Source organism: Styela clava, chromosome 6 (assembly GCF_964204865.1).
Source record: "Styela clava chromosome 6, kaStyClav1.hap1.2, whole genome shotgun sequence".
Taxonomy (NCBI): domain Eukaryota; kingdom Metazoa; phylum Chordata; class Ascidiacea; order Stolidobranchia; family Styelidae; genus Styela; species Styela clava.
In genome coordinates, this window is record NC_135255.1 from 10,494,236 (window position 1) to 10,515,595 (window position 21,360).

General features: G+C 32.6%; 1 protein-coding gene across 2 annotated transcripts in view; it reads left to right on the forward strand.

The window, feature by feature from the left end:
- The first annotated feature begins 3,726 nt into the window (after positions 1–3,726).
- LOC120331532 (uncharacterized) overlaps positions 3,727–21,360 on the forward strand; it is a 77,007-nt gene continuing 59,373 nt past the window's right edge. Inside the window, exons 1-6 of one of the 2 annotated variants that reach the window (XM_039398618.2) lie at positions 3,727–4,114; positions 6,618–6,770; positions 7,832–7,904; positions 8,676–8,819; positions 9,491–9,562; positions 9,831–9,944. In XM_039398618.2, coding sequence (XP_039254552.2) covers positions 3,918–4,114; positions 6,618–6,770; positions 7,832–7,904; positions 8,676–8,819; positions 9,491–9,562; positions 9,831–9,944 — 753 coding nt within the window. In that variant the 5' untranslated portion in view covers positions 3,727–3,917. Of the gene's footprint in view, positions 4,115–6,617; positions 6,771–7,831; positions 7,905–8,675; positions 8,820–9,490; positions 9,563–9,830; positions 9,945–20,124; positions 20,255–21,360 lie in introns of those variants that run through there. The other variant, XM_039398619.2, reaches the window with a different exon arrangement.

The following is a 21,360-nucleotide window of genomic DNA, read 5'->3' on the forward strand; positions in this document are numbered from 1 at the left end:
TTGTTTTTATGTTAATGTGATGCATTTTTGCGTACGGGTGGCGTACGTTATCGTCCACAATATAGTCCAGGATATGATAATGAAATGTTCCATTCTGCCATTCAGCAGTTTACGGTACTGGTATTGGACTTATAATTAATAATGAAAGAATAAAAACTGTTGGTTTCGGCGTTTTTTCAACCGAAAATGTTCATATCAAATTACAGAAACAGGCCATTTTTAAGTTTATGAAATGCCAAGTGGGCCGTGGATAAAGAACAGAGAGAGAGCTGGTACAGGAGTAAGATTGTGAGAGGTGATTAATAACCAGATACGTATTCAGGCCACCATTTTCAGATTTCAGAAAGATAAATGAATGTCTCTTGTCTTGCCGTCTATCTCTCCTCGCCAGATTCTCTGACGTCTGTACCTAAGTGTTTAGTCCTGTAGTCAGCAATCTACTGGTCTACTCATCTGTTGGCGATTGGGGAATGAGCAAAAATAGATTTGTCTTTGGAGATCATGGTATTATGCTTTGTTTTGCCATGATGAGCTATCACATTCTGACATTGTAAATGAATCTAATTTAAAAAATTTGTTAGGCCTACTTCATTTATTAGTTTTTATTACCAAAGGGTTTGGTAAAACTTGGTTTTACATTGCATCATTCGGACATTTTATTAAACTTCCATGAATCTATGACTTAAGCTGAATATAATTATTCAGTGCATGGCCAAAGTAGAACAAGCTATTCAATATATTGTTGCGAAATCGCCATTAAATAATATCTCAATTAAGATTGTATATCTGTATATATTGCTAGTCTATGGTGGTGCATGCTCAACTAGGAAATCATTATATGTGTACGATTTCCGTAATTCTATTATGTGAATACAGTCGTCAACTCGTCACCATCCTGTGATATAGACTAATTCAGTAGAAACAGGCTGCTATATTTTAATTTATGTCCTTATGCTTAAAACAAATGAATAGCATGCTTGCAACATGATCAATAATACGGAAACGGGACTTCATAAATGCTTTAAATTTGAGCTGTGCCATATTTAGTTTTTTATACTGTGTTGCATTACTGGTGTAAACATAGGCTCTGATGTTTTTCAAATAAATGATGAAGAATGGATTATTTTTTTGCATTTAATGCTTTATATACCGGTATGTACTATTTGGTTTATTTATGCGAGGAAATTTGCTTAAAGAAAGGTCACCTTCTCACTCAGAAGTCGAGATCTATGAGCCACTGAAACCATTTTTGATAGCGCATTACGCTGCCGCATGTGATAATTTCCATGAGACTTGAAGCAGTTCAAGTCGGTAGGTTAGGAAAACATACAACTTTTCTAAAGGTGATCAAGTGAATGATTGATGTGGTGGTATTTACCGATTTTAATATTTCAACATCTGTAGAATTTCCTTCTACACTCTACCAAACTGCCAAAAGGATATTCTGTACTAACTAATTGTTTGTGCTTAAATTGGAAATGTTTTATACAGTAATAAATACTTTTTAACACGTGTTGACATTTGTAAAAATCTGTCAATATTTCAATCTACAATAAATTATTATACTGCAATATGGTCAAAATTTACAGTTTTCATATTTTATCATATCATTAATTGTATGTCATATGTTTCTCGCTATATTCTTAAGGAAAACATATTTTTACTACCAATCACAGTTCAGATCAAATGCATTACAGTTTAAGATAATTGCCACCTTTATTTTTATTGCATTAATGTAAGCCACAAACCACCTGAGGGCTTTTGTTGAATCCTTGTTTAGAGTCAAATAAGAACTAATCCCACTTTGTACTTTGTTAGTGGGAAACTGACTGTTTTACTGTTGCGAGAAAACTTGCATGCATATTTTGAGCTGTGCTAATGTAAAGTGAGGTGGTAGGCTTATAGGTATGTTGGATATAATAGAGATTAGCTAACACTTTGTGTTTGGGATTTTGACAATATTTGGAAAAGCAAGAATATACTTAATTTTCAAGTGTCCTGCTGCATACTAAAACAAATGTATTCTTGTAACATTTCATTTCAATAATTGTTGTAAACATCTTGTCTGAGTCTGATTTTTGTTACATGAAACGTGACAGAAATACATCTGTGTTAGTGTGCAGCAGGACTCTTGAATTGAATAGTATTCGTATGTTTATTCCTGCTTTTCAGATTATTCTTGCATTATATGCTTACGATCTACTAGCGCAAAGGCATTGAAGGGGATTGTCTTGCGTAACTTCTACTAATAGTTATATATTATATATTATTATAAATATCCAGGATGAAAGCACCATAAAATTAATGAAGTGTAGATCCTGCTTATCAGACTGGGCGTTTTATAGTTTGAAAAGTGTATCAATTAAATGAGCCTATCATAATTATAAAAATGGAAATATATATTTTAATATGCTGAACTTTGAAATATAAATATATTAGAATATATGCATATAATGTGCGATATTTCAGTAGCTCTTTCACAAGTCTATTTGTCAATATTTGCACTTATGATATTATGTAAATATTACTATCATTAGCAATCCAATTTCTGTCGAGTTTTGTAAATAATCTTCTTATATTTGTTGATTGCTCTTGAGTGAAAACCACGAAGTATCATCGTGCGTATAGTAGGGTTATTAATAGGATAATGGTATTTCAAGATTAATTTTGTTTATGAAATTATAATGATGTACCGGTAGTTCATTTTTATGTTGTAACATTTTTTTCTAATAAACGTAATGATAATTATTATTAATGTTTCCCAACATTTTTTTAACATATCTTCTTTCGGCTATTTTTAAGCTCCTAATCCTCAAAATGCTCTATATGCTTTTGTCATTCAATCTTCAAGGGAACACTTGCTTGTATGTTAGGATTGTTTATATGTTTTACTGATACTTGTATTAATCCTGCATTTACCGTAACCATAAGTATACATGTTTTTAACCAAATCATCCACTTGACAAATTCCAGTCTACTTTTTGTGGCTTTAATTATCTTGTATAATAAAAATAATATGTACTTATAAGTTATAATGCGTACTATTTGCAAGAATTACATTCTTTGTGCCAATTTCAGTTAAATTTTGTATTGTGTACAGTAGGGAGAATTCAGACTGACTATATTGCCTTTTAGATTCTTTATAGTTGTTTAATTGTCATCAAATTTTTACTATGTGAAATATGAATGCTTGTGATCATGGCATTCACTATTGGTAAATTCAATATTTTAATATTAAATGGGGTGTAAACAGTAAACGACCTTGCAAGACATCTTATAAATTTTGAAACTAGTATAATAGGTATAAGTTTATTTCGACTCCATAATCAGCATAACAATAAAATGATTGATGAAAACAAATAAGTAAATAAATAACATATCAACTAAGAAGTGCACAGATAAATAAAAGATAATGGGGTTTTGTGTAGTAATTATAAAGAAACGTATGTTACAATATTTTAGCTTGATATTGCTTATCATATTGCAGTTAGTTTACCAAAGAATCAGTGTACAGACTTTTTCCCACATTTATTGTATGTTATCCTTGCATTGCTTGGTCCAGATACAGATGAAAGTGCAATTCTCGATTGAATATACCCCATTTTAAATAACATTACATCTCGTTTTACCTATCATAGTGTATTTCCTAATAACAAATCAGAAAAATGTGAGGATATTAATCATGGTAATAATAATTATATTATAGTCATCTATATTACTTTTTGATTTTTTACAGAAAAATTGATTGTGGCAATATTACAGTAAGAGGCCTGGGAATAGAATTACTCTCAATTAATATTGCGTAGTTAACAGTAGCGGTTTCTGCACTCAAGTTATCACCACGCTGCTATTGTCGTGGGAATACCAATAAAATAAAAGCGAACCTATCAATTTTGTACGAATAACAAAGCGATGAAATGTTCTCAAGTTATGATGTAACTCAAGAAAGTTGCCAAGTTGACGTAACAAACGAATCCCTTGCCACAAGTGTAACAACTGCTGACAGAAGTGCCACAAAGTTTCAAAGTTTTATACACGAAGACTTGTCATCAGTACTTCCACCTCCTGCACAGTTCGCAAATGGGGACATAAACAAAGAGGAACTCCCTACAAGGTATAGATAGTATATTGTTATCAACATAAAGTATATATGAAGTCGAACATTACGCATTGCGTTATGATTGATTAGACGAAATTTGAGAAAAATATATTTGCATTAGTGTACTACAACACACGAAATAATTGGAAAATGTTTCCTATACCCTTAACTTTTCATCATTGATTGCAATGACATTTTAATAGCTGGTGTATAATTTGGTTCGTTTGAAATATTTGTGAATGCAAATGTTGACATCTTTATTGATAATTCATTTGGTGATTATATTTTGAATTGCACCAAAAGAAGAATGATTCTGATATACTATAACATAATATTAATAATAGAAAATAGTTTAAATATATAATTCATAATTGTTCAGCAAATTACAGTATGAAAATAATTTAGTAACGTTATTAATAGGTGAGTGTGAGTCTACTCATTATTTAGTTACCATATCATTTTTGTTGTATTATTCTTCGAAAACACCTTGATTATTGGGTATTTTCAAAAGTAAATTACTGAAGTTTGCTGATGATAATTTTGTGCAAATAAATGACATTACTTAAAAAAATCAATCACTTTAACATTTTTTGACAAAATGATGATTTTAATTATGTATTCTATGAACAGATTTGCGTCATTTTTTTTGTCAATAAAGGTCAGTCATATAATGTTAGGTAACACAATATCTTGGACATATTATCACATAGATCAACTGGGTTTAGTTTTGAAATATTTATATGCTGAATAGATGGTCAATATTTTATAGAATAGCTTTGCTATTGATTATACTTTAGGTTCAGATAGATGGTGATTTTAACAACTGTGTATTTCCTAGTTTAGTTCAGAAGAATAAATAATGTGTATTGCGTTGTTCAATGTCAGTTAGAACAAGGAAGAAAATGTTTAACTGGTAGAAAATTATGCGGCTAAAAGTTATATAAAAAAAAACCTAACAATGTCTATTTAAATAATCATTCGTTATTAAGTGGGAAATATTCAGAAAATTGAAACTAGAAAAGATGTCAGATTTTGTCAGACCTCACCGATAAGGAAGAAACTCTATAGCTTTCAGGTACTTTTTTATCATCGGACGTTACTAATTACAGCTACTGATAAATTGTTTTCACTTTTCATTTTGTAAGATGCAAAATGTACTTAACAAAATTACAGCATATGATGACAGGTTGATTTATTCAAATAAAAATTGTCATACAATCATCTTATTAATATGATTTGTTATCAGGTGTAATTTTCATTGTTTATAGATTATAAGCCGAAGATTGTAATTTCAACTTGATTGAATTGACAATTAAAAATTATGGTCCATCAATTTTTAATATCATGGAAATGCCACCACCAGGCACAATTACCAAATTATATAGCACTTACAAGGTATGTTGCCTCAGGTTAGAAAGGGTATTGTCAGTCTGTAATTTATGAACCAAGCAATTAGCTAAGTTCCAGACAGTTTGTTAAAACCTTTATGGCTTCTAAATGGTCATATTGGTCATGGTGTTAATGGATGTCTTTAGTGTGGAAATTTTATCAGGTGTACAGCAGTAAAGTTATGTTCCATTAGAATGAACAGTATTTATATGTTTATTAATTACAATATTATTGTTTTCCCTTCATCAGTATCTTGAGAAATTTAATTTTAATACAGTTCTTTCATGAATTTTTCAGTTTTGAGAATTTTTGTTTGTAATTTCAAATGTCCCAGTTCTGAACCATTTAACTGGATTCATAACATTGGATGGTTTTGCTGGTTTGGTTAGTTTTGATCTTCAAATGTTTATATATACCTTTGAAAGTTCGATCAATATAGTTTGATTGACATTTTGACAGATTCGTTCTAATCATAAAGAAGAAAGGTCATGTCTGATATTATCATAAGAGATGATGTCATGATATTACACTTTACAATTATTTTGAAAGATTTAGCAGAGAAGTAAATGACAGCATTTCTTCTGCTTATTATGCTCATTATAGCCAGACCTTTCTGGTAATAGCATTCACTAATACATTCAGTAATGAAGGTAGATAGGTTCAGGTTTAGATTGAGGTAAGGCATTCATAGTTTCAGTATAATGTGGTTGTGCTGAGATATGATATGGAAGTTGAATGATGAAGCACAGGTTTTAGTTGTCTAAATATAAGTTTGACTGGAAAATACCTCATTCAGTATGTAGGAGAGCAGATTTCTGCTTTGTTTCATCTAATTTAGTTTCAGTTTCCTCAAATTGATAGAAGTCTAGACTGGATGTGCATGAAGATCTTTGAATCCTTTTACATGCATAGAATGAAACAGCTTCTATTATTATTAGAGTTTGGTTATTTTGTCAAAATTATTTGTATTTGTTTTTTTTATACCACAGTAATCCATATTCAAAGACTAATGTTTATTTTAAAATAGTTGTGGCTTCAAGTAATTTATTAGTATAAATGTGCCATTGGCTGTATTTTAGGAATTTGTATTTGGTGGAACTATTGTCTATTACTCTGATATTTTTTGTAGAAATGAACGACCACCTATTCCTGAAAAACCTCAGTTTATGGCAAACACTAATATGAATAATAATAATCGACAAAATATGGGGACTTTAAATGGAACTACTAAACTCAAGAATTTGATGCTTTTACGGGAACCTACAAGGAAACCTGTGATAAGGTAAATGCTTTTGTTCACTATTCTCTTGCATTAAATTGGACGATAATTTCAATGGCGACGAAAACTTTCAAAAAATATACTTTAGAGGGATATTTGTATGAGCAATTGTGTAAGAAATTATATAAATGGCACATGATATAATTCATTGATGACAAAAACAAACTTCTGCTCTTGAGAGGATATAAGTTCTCATTGAGAATGTTGAGGGTGAATGAAACCATGAATAATTTCAAATACAATCGACATTCGTGCATATAATATTGTGATTGTTTCCCAATCAGAGCAATTTTATTGCTATTATTGCACTGATAATTGAGAAATGAAACAAATAATTTTATTTTTACTAGCTAATACTTTGCTTATAAAATGGTCATATTTTTGTGAATACTTTATAGCTCGTACTAGTGCAAGTGCAATATTGCATCTTAGTCTTATTCTAATTGTGAATGGCAGGCATTAGGATTGCTGTTAGCAACACACGCATGATAGCAATCAAGTATGCATTGCCAGTACTTTTCCTGTCTGGAGAATGTGAACTGCATGCAGTATGCCCATAATCAATAATATTTTTTATATTGTGTCACCATCATTCAGGTCATAATATTGTCTGTATTATCCTAATGCTAAAAATAAATCTATTACTGTCACTGTAATTGTTCATTTCCACTGGAATGTAATTACATAGTTCAAAAATAGAAAACATGAAAAGAGATTCAATCTATCAGCTATCATATATCAATTTATTAGTGTTCTATACTTAACTCAATATACCACGATGCATGAATGAAAGGTTGTATTAAGACTAGTTGTTGGGGTAATCCAGAAAACGAACTAGTTCCATTGAAGTGAAGTTTGAATAGATCTTCAAATTTTGAATTTGCAGTCGTCCATGGCAACCTGGTCTTTTTTAGTACAGTTTATCCAAAACAACAATTTCATATTCGATTCATTAAAAACATGTGACTTGTTTGTTTCCATTTCTCAAGAATCTTAATTTACTTGCTGGTATATAACAATTTTTTTTTACATTATTAACAATTTTTCTATGTTGGTCATTTCAGACTATTTTCCTCTGATGATGAATCCTGTGATTCTCTGTCAGATAGCGATGATTCTGGAGAAGAATTTGAAATGGTTAGTTCAATATTTTTATAATTCGTGTGTGATGTGAATATGATATGATGATTCTGTATGGGAAAGCTTTTCAAGGCAGGATGTGATGGATCTTTTATTTTAAACCAATAGGCTTTCCAATTGTAAATATTCAAGATGTTTTTCAATTCTGACTTAAATTTTGTTAAATTTCTGTACTCATCTGCCTTTGCATCTTAGTATTCAGGAATGTGATTGTAAAACTTACCTACGCTGTTTCGAATCTCAAAGAAAACTTTTATTACTGTTTGTTCTGATTATATTGACATTTGGGTGTTGCTCAAATATTCTTTTGTGGACAAAACCCTTTCGAGACAAAGCAAACAATCCAAGTTGCGAGTTTCCTAATTTAACACACACTGAAGGTGTGGAAAACAATCCGATTGTAATCTAAGATTTGAATTGAACTCTATTTATGCATTTAGATGCATTGTATGTCATGTGTTTGTGTATGTAGATGGTTAGGTGTGTGGATCACCATTTTCACTGGCTCCTTTCGAATTCCATATTGGTTTAGGTCTGCCATACATAACAGCTAACACATAATCACAATATCTATCCATTTTTGTTTAGGAGTTCCATAGCTGATTTGTTCATATTAATATCAACAAACGTCTACATAACAGTTATTTATTTCAGAAATTCAGGAATTTCTAAAAATGTTGTTGTGAAATTTTGTGAAATCATTGTCTAAATAAGATTGATGATTGTGAGTTAATAAATATCTCAAGAAGTATTCTTATTTGTATTCAGCCTATCCAAAAAGAAGACACAATATCAACTAGTGGAACTTCAACAGTTTCCTCAATCTCAACTTCTTCCCTCGATCAGATAACAGAAGAAGATAGAGCCTTATACGTCATCGCTAAAATCACAATTCCTGAGCAAAAATTAACTGTACGTTTCAGTATATTATGGTTGTGTGTGTGTGTTCAAGTGGTTGATAAATATATTGATGTGGGTTTTCAAATGTACACAGAAATTTTAGTTGTATCACTTTCATTTTTCGTCCGATGAGGTTCAGTGATAACATGGCAAATATGTGTCCACATTTTGTCTACGATCCACAATAATTTGCTTCTGTTGCTATACCTCATTTGTTCTTGGTTATCACATTACACACACTGAGGTTTTTATCCTTCTTATTTTTATCTGTACAACATTTTTCTGCTCACTTCGAATAGTTTAAATTCTGTTTGGCTCGCTTATTTAAATCTTGTAGGTTTAGTTCTACTTTTCTTTTCATATGATTTTCATTTTATCCACCCATATTGAGTATATTTTGACAACAAGACTATCGAGAAAATTTGGCCTGGGAAATTTTTTTATTTGAATTGAAAGTTGTAACTTAGGAACTTATATGATGGAAGCTAAGATTTTTTTTGTAAATTGTCATGGCTAAGAAATCATGAATGTGAAAATAGAAATTCGAATAGAAGAATTCTAAGAAATCTAATCAGTGCAACAATGGAATCATTATTCCAAATGATGGATGTTAGCACAATAATATTAGCATTATAATAAATCAGAATTTTGGACCAAGACTCGAAAAATATAATTTTTTTCAGAAATGCATGCAATTGAAGATTACAGAGACAGTATGGACTGCAAAACAACGAATTATTCAATCTCTCGCCAAGGTAAATATTTTTTTTGTTTCTTAGCAACAGCGACTAACAAAACTTTGAATTTGATCATGATTATCTGTGATGTTATGACATTCAAAATAAACACATTTGCCCAAAAATTAATTTTTGTCTATAATTTTCATCAAAGGATTTTCAATAAATACAAAAATTTTGATAATCAACTAACTATTTTAGGTTCACACACTTAGTTGCAATCCATAATTTTGAAAAAATATTATATTGTTTTTATTTGAACTTGTGGAACGTTGATGTTTTGCAGAAATTTCCAGATCCACTTAACTATGGACTTTATCATGAAAAATATGGAATGTTTCTTCTTGACCACAAACCTATGTCTGAATATATTGAAGCTGGATCAGTGGGAGCTATGCAGGTCAGTTTTCTTGGTTTTCTTTTACAAGGGAGACATATTCGTTCAGCCATTCTTATAAAAAAACGAAATTTCATTTTGGTTTTATTATAGGTGGTAATGCAGATGTCTAAATCTTCTCATTCAAGTGATTTTTTATCTGGCTATTATATCATACTCAAGGGTATTTTCGGATATGACTGAGTCATTATGTATTGTTATTCGTTTTTGTCGCTCAATTTTATTTCTATAAATGGAAATTTTAATTTTTAACTTCCTTGACATCATGTTATGATTTCCTCGTTTGTTTATTGGAAAAGAATTCTACTGATGACGATACTAGTTTCGTCTTCTAATATCGAGAAATTGGTTATGTTGGTTATGCCCAAGCATATTTCTAATTTCTTTAAAAATTATGTTCCCGCCATGCCACAATTTTGACTTTAACTTCAAATTCTACGCGCGACATCAGTTATGCCATGACAGGACATTTCTCGTAAAAAGTTGACATTTTTTATCCAATTCGTCAAAGTCTATGCATCTGTGGCGACAAACCGGTTGTTGGTTCCCATCCATACCCGTCTGGGCGAGAGACAGATTCGCAAAATAATCAAACGTATATTCGATTTTTCTTTCAAGTCATGCCCGAAAAACCTATTCTAGCGTGTCACCTTACAGTATGCTCACCGTTATCTCAATAACATATTGAACATACATATTTGTAATTATCGGGTATATTTGCACAATGTAGTCGCTCGAAAAGCATATGTAACAAGTCCTCCCTATTTGGTTTCTTGCTTGTATGTTCCCATGAATAATTCAACTTGCACGCTAGATTAAATTCTGTATTCACAATTAGCCAGTATATGCTTAATAATGCGTCAGGTGGTCTGCTGAGACTTGTTGCATATTATATGTAAGATATATCAGCGTCGAATGTTTTTCTATTCAATGCATAGGAAACATGATTTTAGTTCAGATCGTAATTAGTGTGGAAAGACTATGCAATGTTGTTGGCAAGCGCGTCGGTGATAAATGGGAATCAATCAGAATGTTTAATTAATTGACTGAGGCTGAAGAATTGAGCCATGTATCAATATATAATATACATAGTTCTTTAGCGAATGATTACAGCTAACAGCAGTATTGTTATTATGAAGTGCTTAGACCGTGGGACATAGGATGGCGCTTTACTATTGCAGGCGTTTATACATTTTAAGAGATTGGACGTTAATTTTGATTCGACGTGGTGTTTTGGGGTAGGGTTAGTTCAAAGATGTTAGTCAAAAATAGGTACTTAACCGCTATTTGCGTTTTCCGTGTTACGAGTCGTGGTTGATTTCTATCGAAAGTGCACTTGTTACGCCAACTTGATTCTGACATCGGATGCGATTTTCTTTAAAATTCGTCTTCTGTGAGCGGGAGGAAGAATAATACCCAGTCTCATACGGCCAAGTGTTCTGCGGTATTTGACTGTCGGAAATGTAGTTAAATAGTTTCAATATGGTTGACTGGTGCCGACTCTTGCATTGGCGGCGTTTTTGATATATGATTTTGATAAAGATAGACAGACCGTGTATGATATGTGATTGGTATTAAGGGTGTAGTTCGCATCACATCCGTTGGCCTTGTTCATAATGTGGTTGATTTTAGACATTCTGGTTCTAAATACTCTGTTACGCTGTTTCATCTCTAAATTGACTGATGCCTTAGGAGGTGAATGGATGGTCGTGAACCAATAATTGCGCACATGTTTTTGGTAAATAATTCAGAATGCACTGTTAAAACATTTCACTCGTAACTAGAAATTTTACCAACGAATTTAGATGGGTAAGATTGTAGCGTTCATGCGCTAATGAATTCACCGTTATGGAGTAATAAATGCCGAATTTTCTGTATTGTCAATTTGAAAACTTATCACAAATGAATTACAGATGCAAATCGTGCAAAATGATAATATTAACATTAATATATACGCCACATAATTGCAATTGATTTGCACGAAAACGAAATGCACTCAGCAGCTGACGATGTTACAAAGCATTGATTAGTAATTATACTATGAAACATGAATATTATTGATTCTCACATATTTTGATTGAGTTTTAATTGACAAGTTGTTTAATCTTCTTAAGACCCGTGAATAATTTTGTGACCTATATATTCTGCAAATTTTAGTAATGTCACCAAGATTTGAATAATTGGGTGATTATCAGAGATTTATGCGATTCTAGTATTGATACTAATAAATGGTTGTGAAGTGCTTCATTATTATATCATAATAAGTGGAGTGGTAATCTCAAGTACCGCTCATAGACTATTCATAATATATATAAATGTTATTAATACTTTTGTTATAATTACCTTGTAAGTGTGAACTTGTCCATTCTTTCATGTTTCAATTGTTCCGAGAAATGATCTTGCAGGTAAATCACTCTAGCAAGGGTTATCTGAATTGCTGTACATTATTACACAAAATCATACAAAAACGTTGAACGAATAATGAAATTATTGTTTACATATAAAAATATCTTCACCCACCTGTGATTATTGAATATCTTAGGGTTCATGGGTTCGTTCTACCGAAAATTTTTACAGAATCATGTATGATCGAGCGGTCTGTAGACTATTTTGTCTTTTTTTGAAAAGGCCTAATTTATGTTTAGCGCATTTTCAGATTCAGATAAGACTTGTTATGTGGATATGTGGTACGCATTTTGTGCAGCTGCCTTGTGTAACTGTTTGGATTGCAGCTCTATACTTTTTTACAGAGGAGGTGATTAAGGCCATTTTCTCATCCCTATTCCTAATTAATTAGCGAAATTTCAGTTGGGTTACGTGCAATGTTGGCTATTTGGTTGGTTGCCCAACTCAGCAATGTTTCCTAACAACTTCTCATCTCCGCTTTCCCTCAACTGGCTTTACTCAATTCGTTATGTTTAGAGATCTTGCGCAATATGAGAAGAGACGGTGTCTAGCTTCTTGAAGTTAAAACTTGAAATTATTGGCATACCATTCCAGATTTTTCTCCTTGTTTTGGGCTCCGACAGTCGGTACTCAGACGAAGAAAGAATTTGTGGTATAGAATTTCACCGAAACACGGAACACGAGGCTATTGCTCAATTAATTAAAACTTTTTTTTGTGAGAAAGGCTTTCATAATACCGAATGAGTTCAGACATAGTCTGGGTTCAATTTCACACCAAACTTTATTATACTTGGGATTGTACTGGACACACAGATACAGAATATGTTTGATGAAAAAGTACTCCTGACCGCCGATGCGAAATTTTTTTCTTTACTTGGGCCACACATACAATACACATTCAAGTCAATAAATTCCATGCTGCAGATAAGTTTTATTCTCACGTTCGCTGCATGGCATATTCACTAATCTGCATTTGAAAACATTATACCGGGAACTCTTACCTATCTCACTTAAATATATCGGGAAATATGACTAAAGAATACCAAAAATAATTTTCAAGAGCACATTAATAAAGTTATTTGACAAGCTTAGTGGAATGAATATCCATTTTTGCGTGATGTATCATGATGAATTATATATCGCATATTTAGGAATGTTATAGAATCGTGGGAAATTTTATAATCTATCATTCAGAAATTAAATCTAGAAAACTAACAAGTAACCTAAATGTATTTAGTTATCTCAACCCTACATTTAAACTATTTGAAGATAATTCATGAACAGATATAAATATCCTTTTTCATACATTATACCATAATACCGTGTTTCCCAGAAATTAAGACCTAGCCCGAATTTTAAAAACGACTTTAATATAAGCCCTCCCCAAAGAAAGGACCTACCGGTAGTCAATAGCACGATTTTTTTTGACCTAGTCCATATCAGGAAATCTATATGGATATGGAGTATATGGATATTTTATATATTTTGTATATTTGAAAATCTCGTAGTTATCTGCTTTGTAATTTTGTTTTTGATAAATGAAAATAAAAGACATTCCCCGAAAATAAGCCCTAGTGTTATTTTTCGAAAGAAAATTGAAAATTGAACGATAAAACACGGTATACATCACACACTTAGAATGCCTATTACTTCTATTTACCACACTCTCGTTTTGTATTATGTATAATATAATGCCAGGTACATTTATTCATATAAATATTAGCAAAAATCGACGCCAGTTATCGCCTTTCCTTTTTTAGTGTTTCTTGGTCAATAATGATCATATCTCCAAAAAAGTAGATTTATATGACTACCTATCAGTAAGTTATTTTCGAAATCACGAATTACGGGGAAATTGCTTAGAAACTCTTATCAACTATATAAATAAAGTCCGAATCGTTGCGGTCGATTTACGTATTATTAGGCGATGTGTGAGACATAAAACCGGTATCGCAGGTTGCAATTTCGGGCTTCTTGTGTCGTACTATAAAAGATTATCTGTCGATGACCACTTTGTCATTTTGGGTTCATTTTTCACCGAAGTGTTATAGCGGATGATCGACTGCGATAATACTACTTGCTTATATTGTATGCTCCATTTTACACATAGAGTATCGGTGGCTATAAAAACTGTACACTTTTTAGATGCACTGAAGTCTGAGTCGTTCTGACGTTCTTTATCCGATTCGATGTCTATCGTCGATATAGAAACAGTCTTGAGCATTATGTCCTTAACTGCCCTGTTTAGTTACCACTGCTAAAATGAGGCAGGCAATAAAATATTCCTAAGAATATGAAATTTTTGGAATTAATGAGATACACTCGCTTTTTTGGAAAATCTACTCTCTTAGGCGATATTTCATGGACGATGCAGCGTTTGCAATAAATATGTGAAACAATTGTTAAGGGTATAATAATAACGGGCAAAGGTTTTAGCGGCTTGACTCAAATTATGCCAGATTTTTTATTTTATTGGATTGCTTTATTCAAGTTAATGAAATCAGACTGCATTGATATAATCGATTGGATTAATATTACAGCCAGACATTGGGTACATGAGAACAGTATATTGGAATGGAAAGTTTCGTAGCATTTTTATTGTTGAGTCAGTAAGCCGCCTACTTCCAATATTGGATGCTTCCAGTAATGAACTCCGCAAGACAACCTTTATTATGTAATAATGTAACTTTATTAAAATAACGATATCGGTATTAATTTTTATATAAACTGACGATTTTTCTTAGTCGGCGCCTATTTTCACCTTAAATTCTTGAATCATATCTTAGAGATTTAATAAACTCAAGTCTGTAATGAAATGTTATCGCGAATAGTCTGTTTTGTTAATTCCTTTAATTTTGCATTCTTTTTACACAAATAACAAGTACACGAAGAAATCTGTTACAAATAGCCTTGGGGCTATATGTAGCTACCAGAATATAAATCTGGCTAGCCTATTGTTCTTTTCCAGAAAGGAAACTGGTCGCCGAAGTTAAAGTAGATAATTGTATGGTAGGACAAGTAAATTTGCAGGCACCAAGTACAAATTTCAGACTGAGTGAGATTTAAGAGTTCGAAGTAAATCGAATTGGAAGTCGGTTGTGCAATGTGGAATCTGGGATTGCTATTTTCACTTATACGTAGGCGTAGATGTTGATAGAAATACCGGATCAGCTGTTCAATTGTTTTATTTACGTTGGCTTAACTTCCGTCTTGCAATTTTAAGTTTAATTTCGTGTAGCAATTTAGAAAATACTAAGTTATGCTTCATTCTTTATAGTCTGATGTTTTGGTTCGAAATTTGGATAACGTTAATCCGGAATTACGCTATCGCGATTTAGAAGAAATATTATTATAAAAACATTTTTGTGAATAGGCGTTTTGATAAGTAGTGAGAAATTTTATTTTCATTTTTATAACTTGGACGATTAATTTAGATCTTCGATATTGGCGATCAGAATAAATTGTCGTTGGGTGTGTTCTAGAATCTAGATTAAATTTAGAAAAATGGATTTCGAAACTGATATAGCGCATTAATGATTTTTTTTAGTGAATCACGAAATTGTTGCTCTATCAGTTGCGCAAATTTTCATATTGTAAATGTCGAAAAGTGATGTCCGTCATTGTTAGGAACAATAGAAGAAGAGTATGTCAGAAAAGTTGTTAAAATCTCGAAATTCTCTATATAATTTATATAGTTTAGATACTTTTTTTGTACTTCAGAATATTTGTGATATTATATATCTAATCCAATCCAAGTATAATCAGTAATTACTATGTCTGCGCTGTCAATTTTTTTGACTCCTATGTGATGAATATACATGTTAGGCATTTGTGTACGACATCGGAAAAGTTTTTTCATGGTGACACTGACATATCTTGATATCGGACTGTTGGGATCAAATTATTTAACAACATATGGCGACATGAATTACACTGATAAAAATCTATAGGTAGAATAATATAACTACTTAGGTGTTATTATGTTTTGTTGTTTTAACGCTGTTACCAGAGATAAGGCCTGTAATCGAAGAATATTTTGTTAATATTTATAGTTTGCATGTAACTCATGATGTTGTACATAGTTTCCCTTCGTTTTTATTCTTGGGTTGGTTCAAATTTTGCCCTCGGCCACATTTTGCCTGATTTTACTGGAAAGAGCAAATATCCGGAAGTAATATGATATGTGATAGCCATCGGCATTTGATACGAACGAAAGTTCTGGAAGTTTCAGTGTGTGATTTTTAATTCATTTTGATTCTGATATTAAAAGCTATGATCTTAGTGAATATGACTAAGGGCAGGGGCTGAAGAATGGTTACTGGTATTGTATCCGGTTTCGGACTCTATTAGATTTGAGCATTCAGTGTATTCATTTTGATTATGATGCTTGGAAAAGATAAGAGGTGCAGGGTGGGAATATTTGTATGAATCTACATGCTTTCAAATAAGAGCCTGATAGTTTTCTTTGTATGACGCCAGACAAATGTAAAATGGTTATCGTCATCTATTTAAACTGATTTTTATTTGTGTAAAATGAATTGATGACTAAAACTCGCTTTTCGTCTAGAGAGATTTCGTGACGCATCACGCCAACGCGGTTTCAACTTTCGCCGTTTTCGGCAATATGATATCTCGGTGAGATTATGGGTTAGTTTAACTGTGGAATTTGTGAGGTTCATTTCGTTTGTGGCTTGCTGTGAACTCGAATTTGTGTTAATATTAAAATTGCATTGCCGAAATAATTCAAATCAAAGTGTACTAACTGCCCTATATTGTGTGTATGAAAATATAACATAAATACATGATAGATAGGCCCTCATAGATAGCGAAAACATGTCTAAATAGTGGAAAGTTGACTTTTCTAATATAGAAGCACATACAAAAAGGATGATGCAAATTATGACTTCGAATTACGTGATCATTTTTTAAATCATTCTCATGTATTTGATGTAGCACAGCGCATCATTAAATATAGAAGATAATTCCATTTCCATGTTCTAAGAATAATGTTCTGAAGTTCCTTATACAAAGAGCTTTTTTTTTTTAATGTTGCGAAATAGGATAATTACCGGTACTTTTATTTTTATCCATGTACAAGCGAAGTCGTTAGATTTTTAGAACCTTTCACTCTAATGGTTCGGAAGTGGACTGTTTTCAGCACCTACAATTAAATTAACTTGATGACCATAAAACCGATTCGGTGGCTTTTGTTATTTGATTCTTACTGTATTCAGTGGCTTGCACCGCCACAAAACACATTTTCGAAGTCTTGTTTTCGACTTCAAATCATGTTATCTCTATTAATAAATACATTGTCAGCAGGTCACCTGCGTTTCCTCATCGCTAACCTAAGTGCATATTTTATCTGTTGGCCTGTTGCGTAGCTGTAAATCTGCTCCTGGTACCATTCTTTCTGGACACGAATTGGACCTACAGGTCGTTTTGATAATATGTTGTTATTGTTGTTAGGATTGTTTTTTCTGTTAGGAAAACATCAATTTTTGTTTTGATTACCAGACCAATTGCTTTGAATTTTACGTGTTCGCTGCGATGTGGTGATCAGTCGAAATCGAGAAGTTTACGGTACCTAGAAAGATTAGATTTCGTTTTTGGCTTCATGTCGATATATTCGAGCATTTTTCTCTTTCTTATTACCAGTATTTTTTACATGTTTCCAGAATTGACATTGCTTTCTCCATTGTTAAACTGCTCCATTTATCATCGCATTCCGCATCTTCGACATTTTGTGGATTTTGTCTGTAGGAAATTATAATTGGTCGCGGTTAAATCTCGCGGCAATGGAAAGTGAACGATATTTACTTGTCACCTTTCGACACAATTATGATATTTAAAAAAAAATTGGTATCAGTTGACCGACCTTGACCTCTATTCAATATGCTGTTAATGTGGGAAAATCAAGCCGCCATTATTGTTTAGTATGCATTTGTTGGTTTGTTGCTATTTGTATGTTTGAGCAATTTTGTGCTACCCTTTAGTACCATTTGTTGGATATCTGTTATTCAGCGGTATTGTAATCTTACAATGCAATTCATGGAATTCTTGTAAAATTTTATTTTGCATTCCGTTCTCTTGACAATGAAAGGCGACCTATCCATCACATAAAAGGATTTGAATACCAGCGTAGCGATTACCGGGTTTAATAACGCCAATTTACGACGATTACTGCCGCCGAACACGTCCAATTGCTTGTCCAATTGCCCAATAACATGGATTACTACGCTAAATTACATCTTCATAACGAGTGTTCCCCGTTGGACATCTCAGCAATGTTAAACTTCCAAATTTTAGTTTTTCTAGCACGCGCCATGATTGGTAGCTATGTTTTACTCTATATCACATGTTTGTCCGTTCTTCTTAATTGGGGGACATATGAAAACAACTGTTTGTCAAATGGGTTATTCAAGGCCAATAAATGTCGAAACATACTCGATAAATGCCAAGCGATTTCATACGGCCTAAGCATTGCGTGATCCAAATAGATTGTGTGAAATGAATTTGTTCGTAATTGCCGTTCCCTTTTCACCTTCCCATTTGTTTTATATACTCATTAAATGGGGCTCTCGAAGTATGCGAACCAAGATGGCGGACATCGGAATGTAATATGTGTACTAGGTTAGGGTTAGGCCATAATTTTAGGTATAAATACTACGGGAGGCTCTTGGCTAGTCTTCGAACTGATAATAGGACTAAAATAAGGAAAATTGGAAAAAAATTATCGCCTAACCCTAACCTGTTACCCATGTTACGTTCCGATGTCCGCCATCTTGGTTCGCATACTTCGGGAGCACCCATTAAATTATCCCAAAGTTTTGTGCCAGATATTGTCATATTTATATTATATTTCCTAATCTAGTCGATATACCATGCAACGAAGTATTTGCGCATTTTAAAATATCTTGGGGTGAAAAATTATCATGACATTGACCGAACCCGAAGGAAATGTTATTTTTAAGGGGTGAAGGAAGAGCAAGTTTTGAATTCAGATTCAGGACCAATTGAAGCTTCGTTTTGTTCGTTCAGATGCAGTTTTTTCATTACAATTATCTGCTTGTGCAGTAGTCACTTACCGTAGTCATTTTCCATGCGACTCGCTCGAGTATCCCAGCATGGTTCGCTTTGAGCGATTATAATTTCAATCAATTTGCCTTAGACAGCAGATCGTGCATGTTATACGCTTTCCTGTTTGACGTAATGTTGTTAATTCCTCACCATCGCCCCTGGGCGTTTTAATAAAGCTTTTAAATTTTTAAACCATAATTTGATAAAAACATTTTTAAAATATTAGAAAAATTGCTTACATTTTTGTCTGATAAACACATTGTTGGAGAATCTACTTTTTGATTTTCACAAGCAAAGATAAAGGAGAGATAACAATTTCTATGCGAAAAATTTCAGGTTTTTTGATAATTGTTTGTTATAGCCAGATGCAGCGTCAGATAAATATGCTTTATATTCGATGTTATAAGTTGTCCGGGCGTGATTATCAATTTAAAGCAAAAAAGGATTTGAATACATCAATACGAAAAATAGTCGTCACTGTATTCAGAGCAGTAAATTTCAAAATCACGAAGCCTGCAGAGGTGTTTGTATAAAGATCATTATTTTTCGAATCAAAATCAATAGAGCCTCACTTGAACCTAGTTTACGAATCTATGGTTGTACTTCTTTCAATCCAGCTGTTTTCGCTCTCTAAAAGTGACTTTTATTTAATTGCTCATTCAACAGGTGTTAGTGTGTAAGCTTAATAGTATTAAAAGGTTCAAAAGGCGGTGACCTAGGGGTAATTCAATCCATTGAATAACACAAATGTCAGTCCGTTATCACTATACTGGTCACTAATTGACACCACGCACCCTTGTTCGACAGGACCACGTCCTCCATTTCGCGTGAGTAGTACACTTTTAAAAATTTCGTTTATTTTACTTCGTACATTGGTTATTGTAGACATGTAGTTCTGTATTTTTGTCCTCGTTCCAACCGCCACCAACTAACTGGCTGCACTTGGCCTCTATTCGACGTACGTGTTGAATTGCTATGAGTTCTCCAGCTTTTCCTTTCACCATCTGTATAATACTAAATTAACGCAATTGATGTCATTTTCTGTGTAATGTGGTCCCCGAGGTTAGATGTCCAGACTATCCCTTGAGGACGTTATAATGGATTTATGCTTCTATTTTTGTTTGCACTATCGATGATCGTTCGAGAAATAAGGCCGATAGAATACAATGGCAATTGGTCTTCTGTTCAACTTATGGATTTGTACTTTTAGGCGTAACTTATATTGAATTTCCATTTTGGTATTCGTAAAATCATTTTTGTAATGATGTTTTCTGTTCAATCTAAGAATATTATATTACATGAAATTACTGAATAAGGTTTGTCATGTTCTCTACGCCCTATAGTGTAAATATAGGATTTCATTCGCTATGCATATTTTCTAATCTATAATCAAATAACCATGAAGAACTTTTAAACATTAGACCCGTTTTTAATATCATCTTACGATAGTAACAGCTTTGGTTCTCAGTAATGTGATAAATTTTCAAGAATGTCCATAAAGTTTTAAATCCTCTGTATAGCCTTTGTTGTTTAACGTAACGACACGTTTATTCGTTTTGACCTCTCGGACTGGACGTAAATGAGATTGGTTTAACAATAAATGCTGCGCGAATTTCTCTCATTATTTTATCTTTGTTGAATGTATGTTCATAGCAATGGGTTTCCAGCATTTTTATGCCAATTATATTTCAAAAGCGCGATTTCTAATGACTAGACAAGACTTTGCCGCCATTATTACCAATAATGAATTCATTTACGCCGTTAAGACAAAATTCTTGAAACACTGCCAAGTCGTGAGTTTAATGTCATAAGTCGAAGTGAAAACATAAAGGCTCGCATTCTCATTTGTTTTAGATTACGCTTACTTAAATCGAAGATGATAAAGTCGCCGAGTGCCTGGCACATATTTTTTGATTTTTTTTTCGGTTGCATT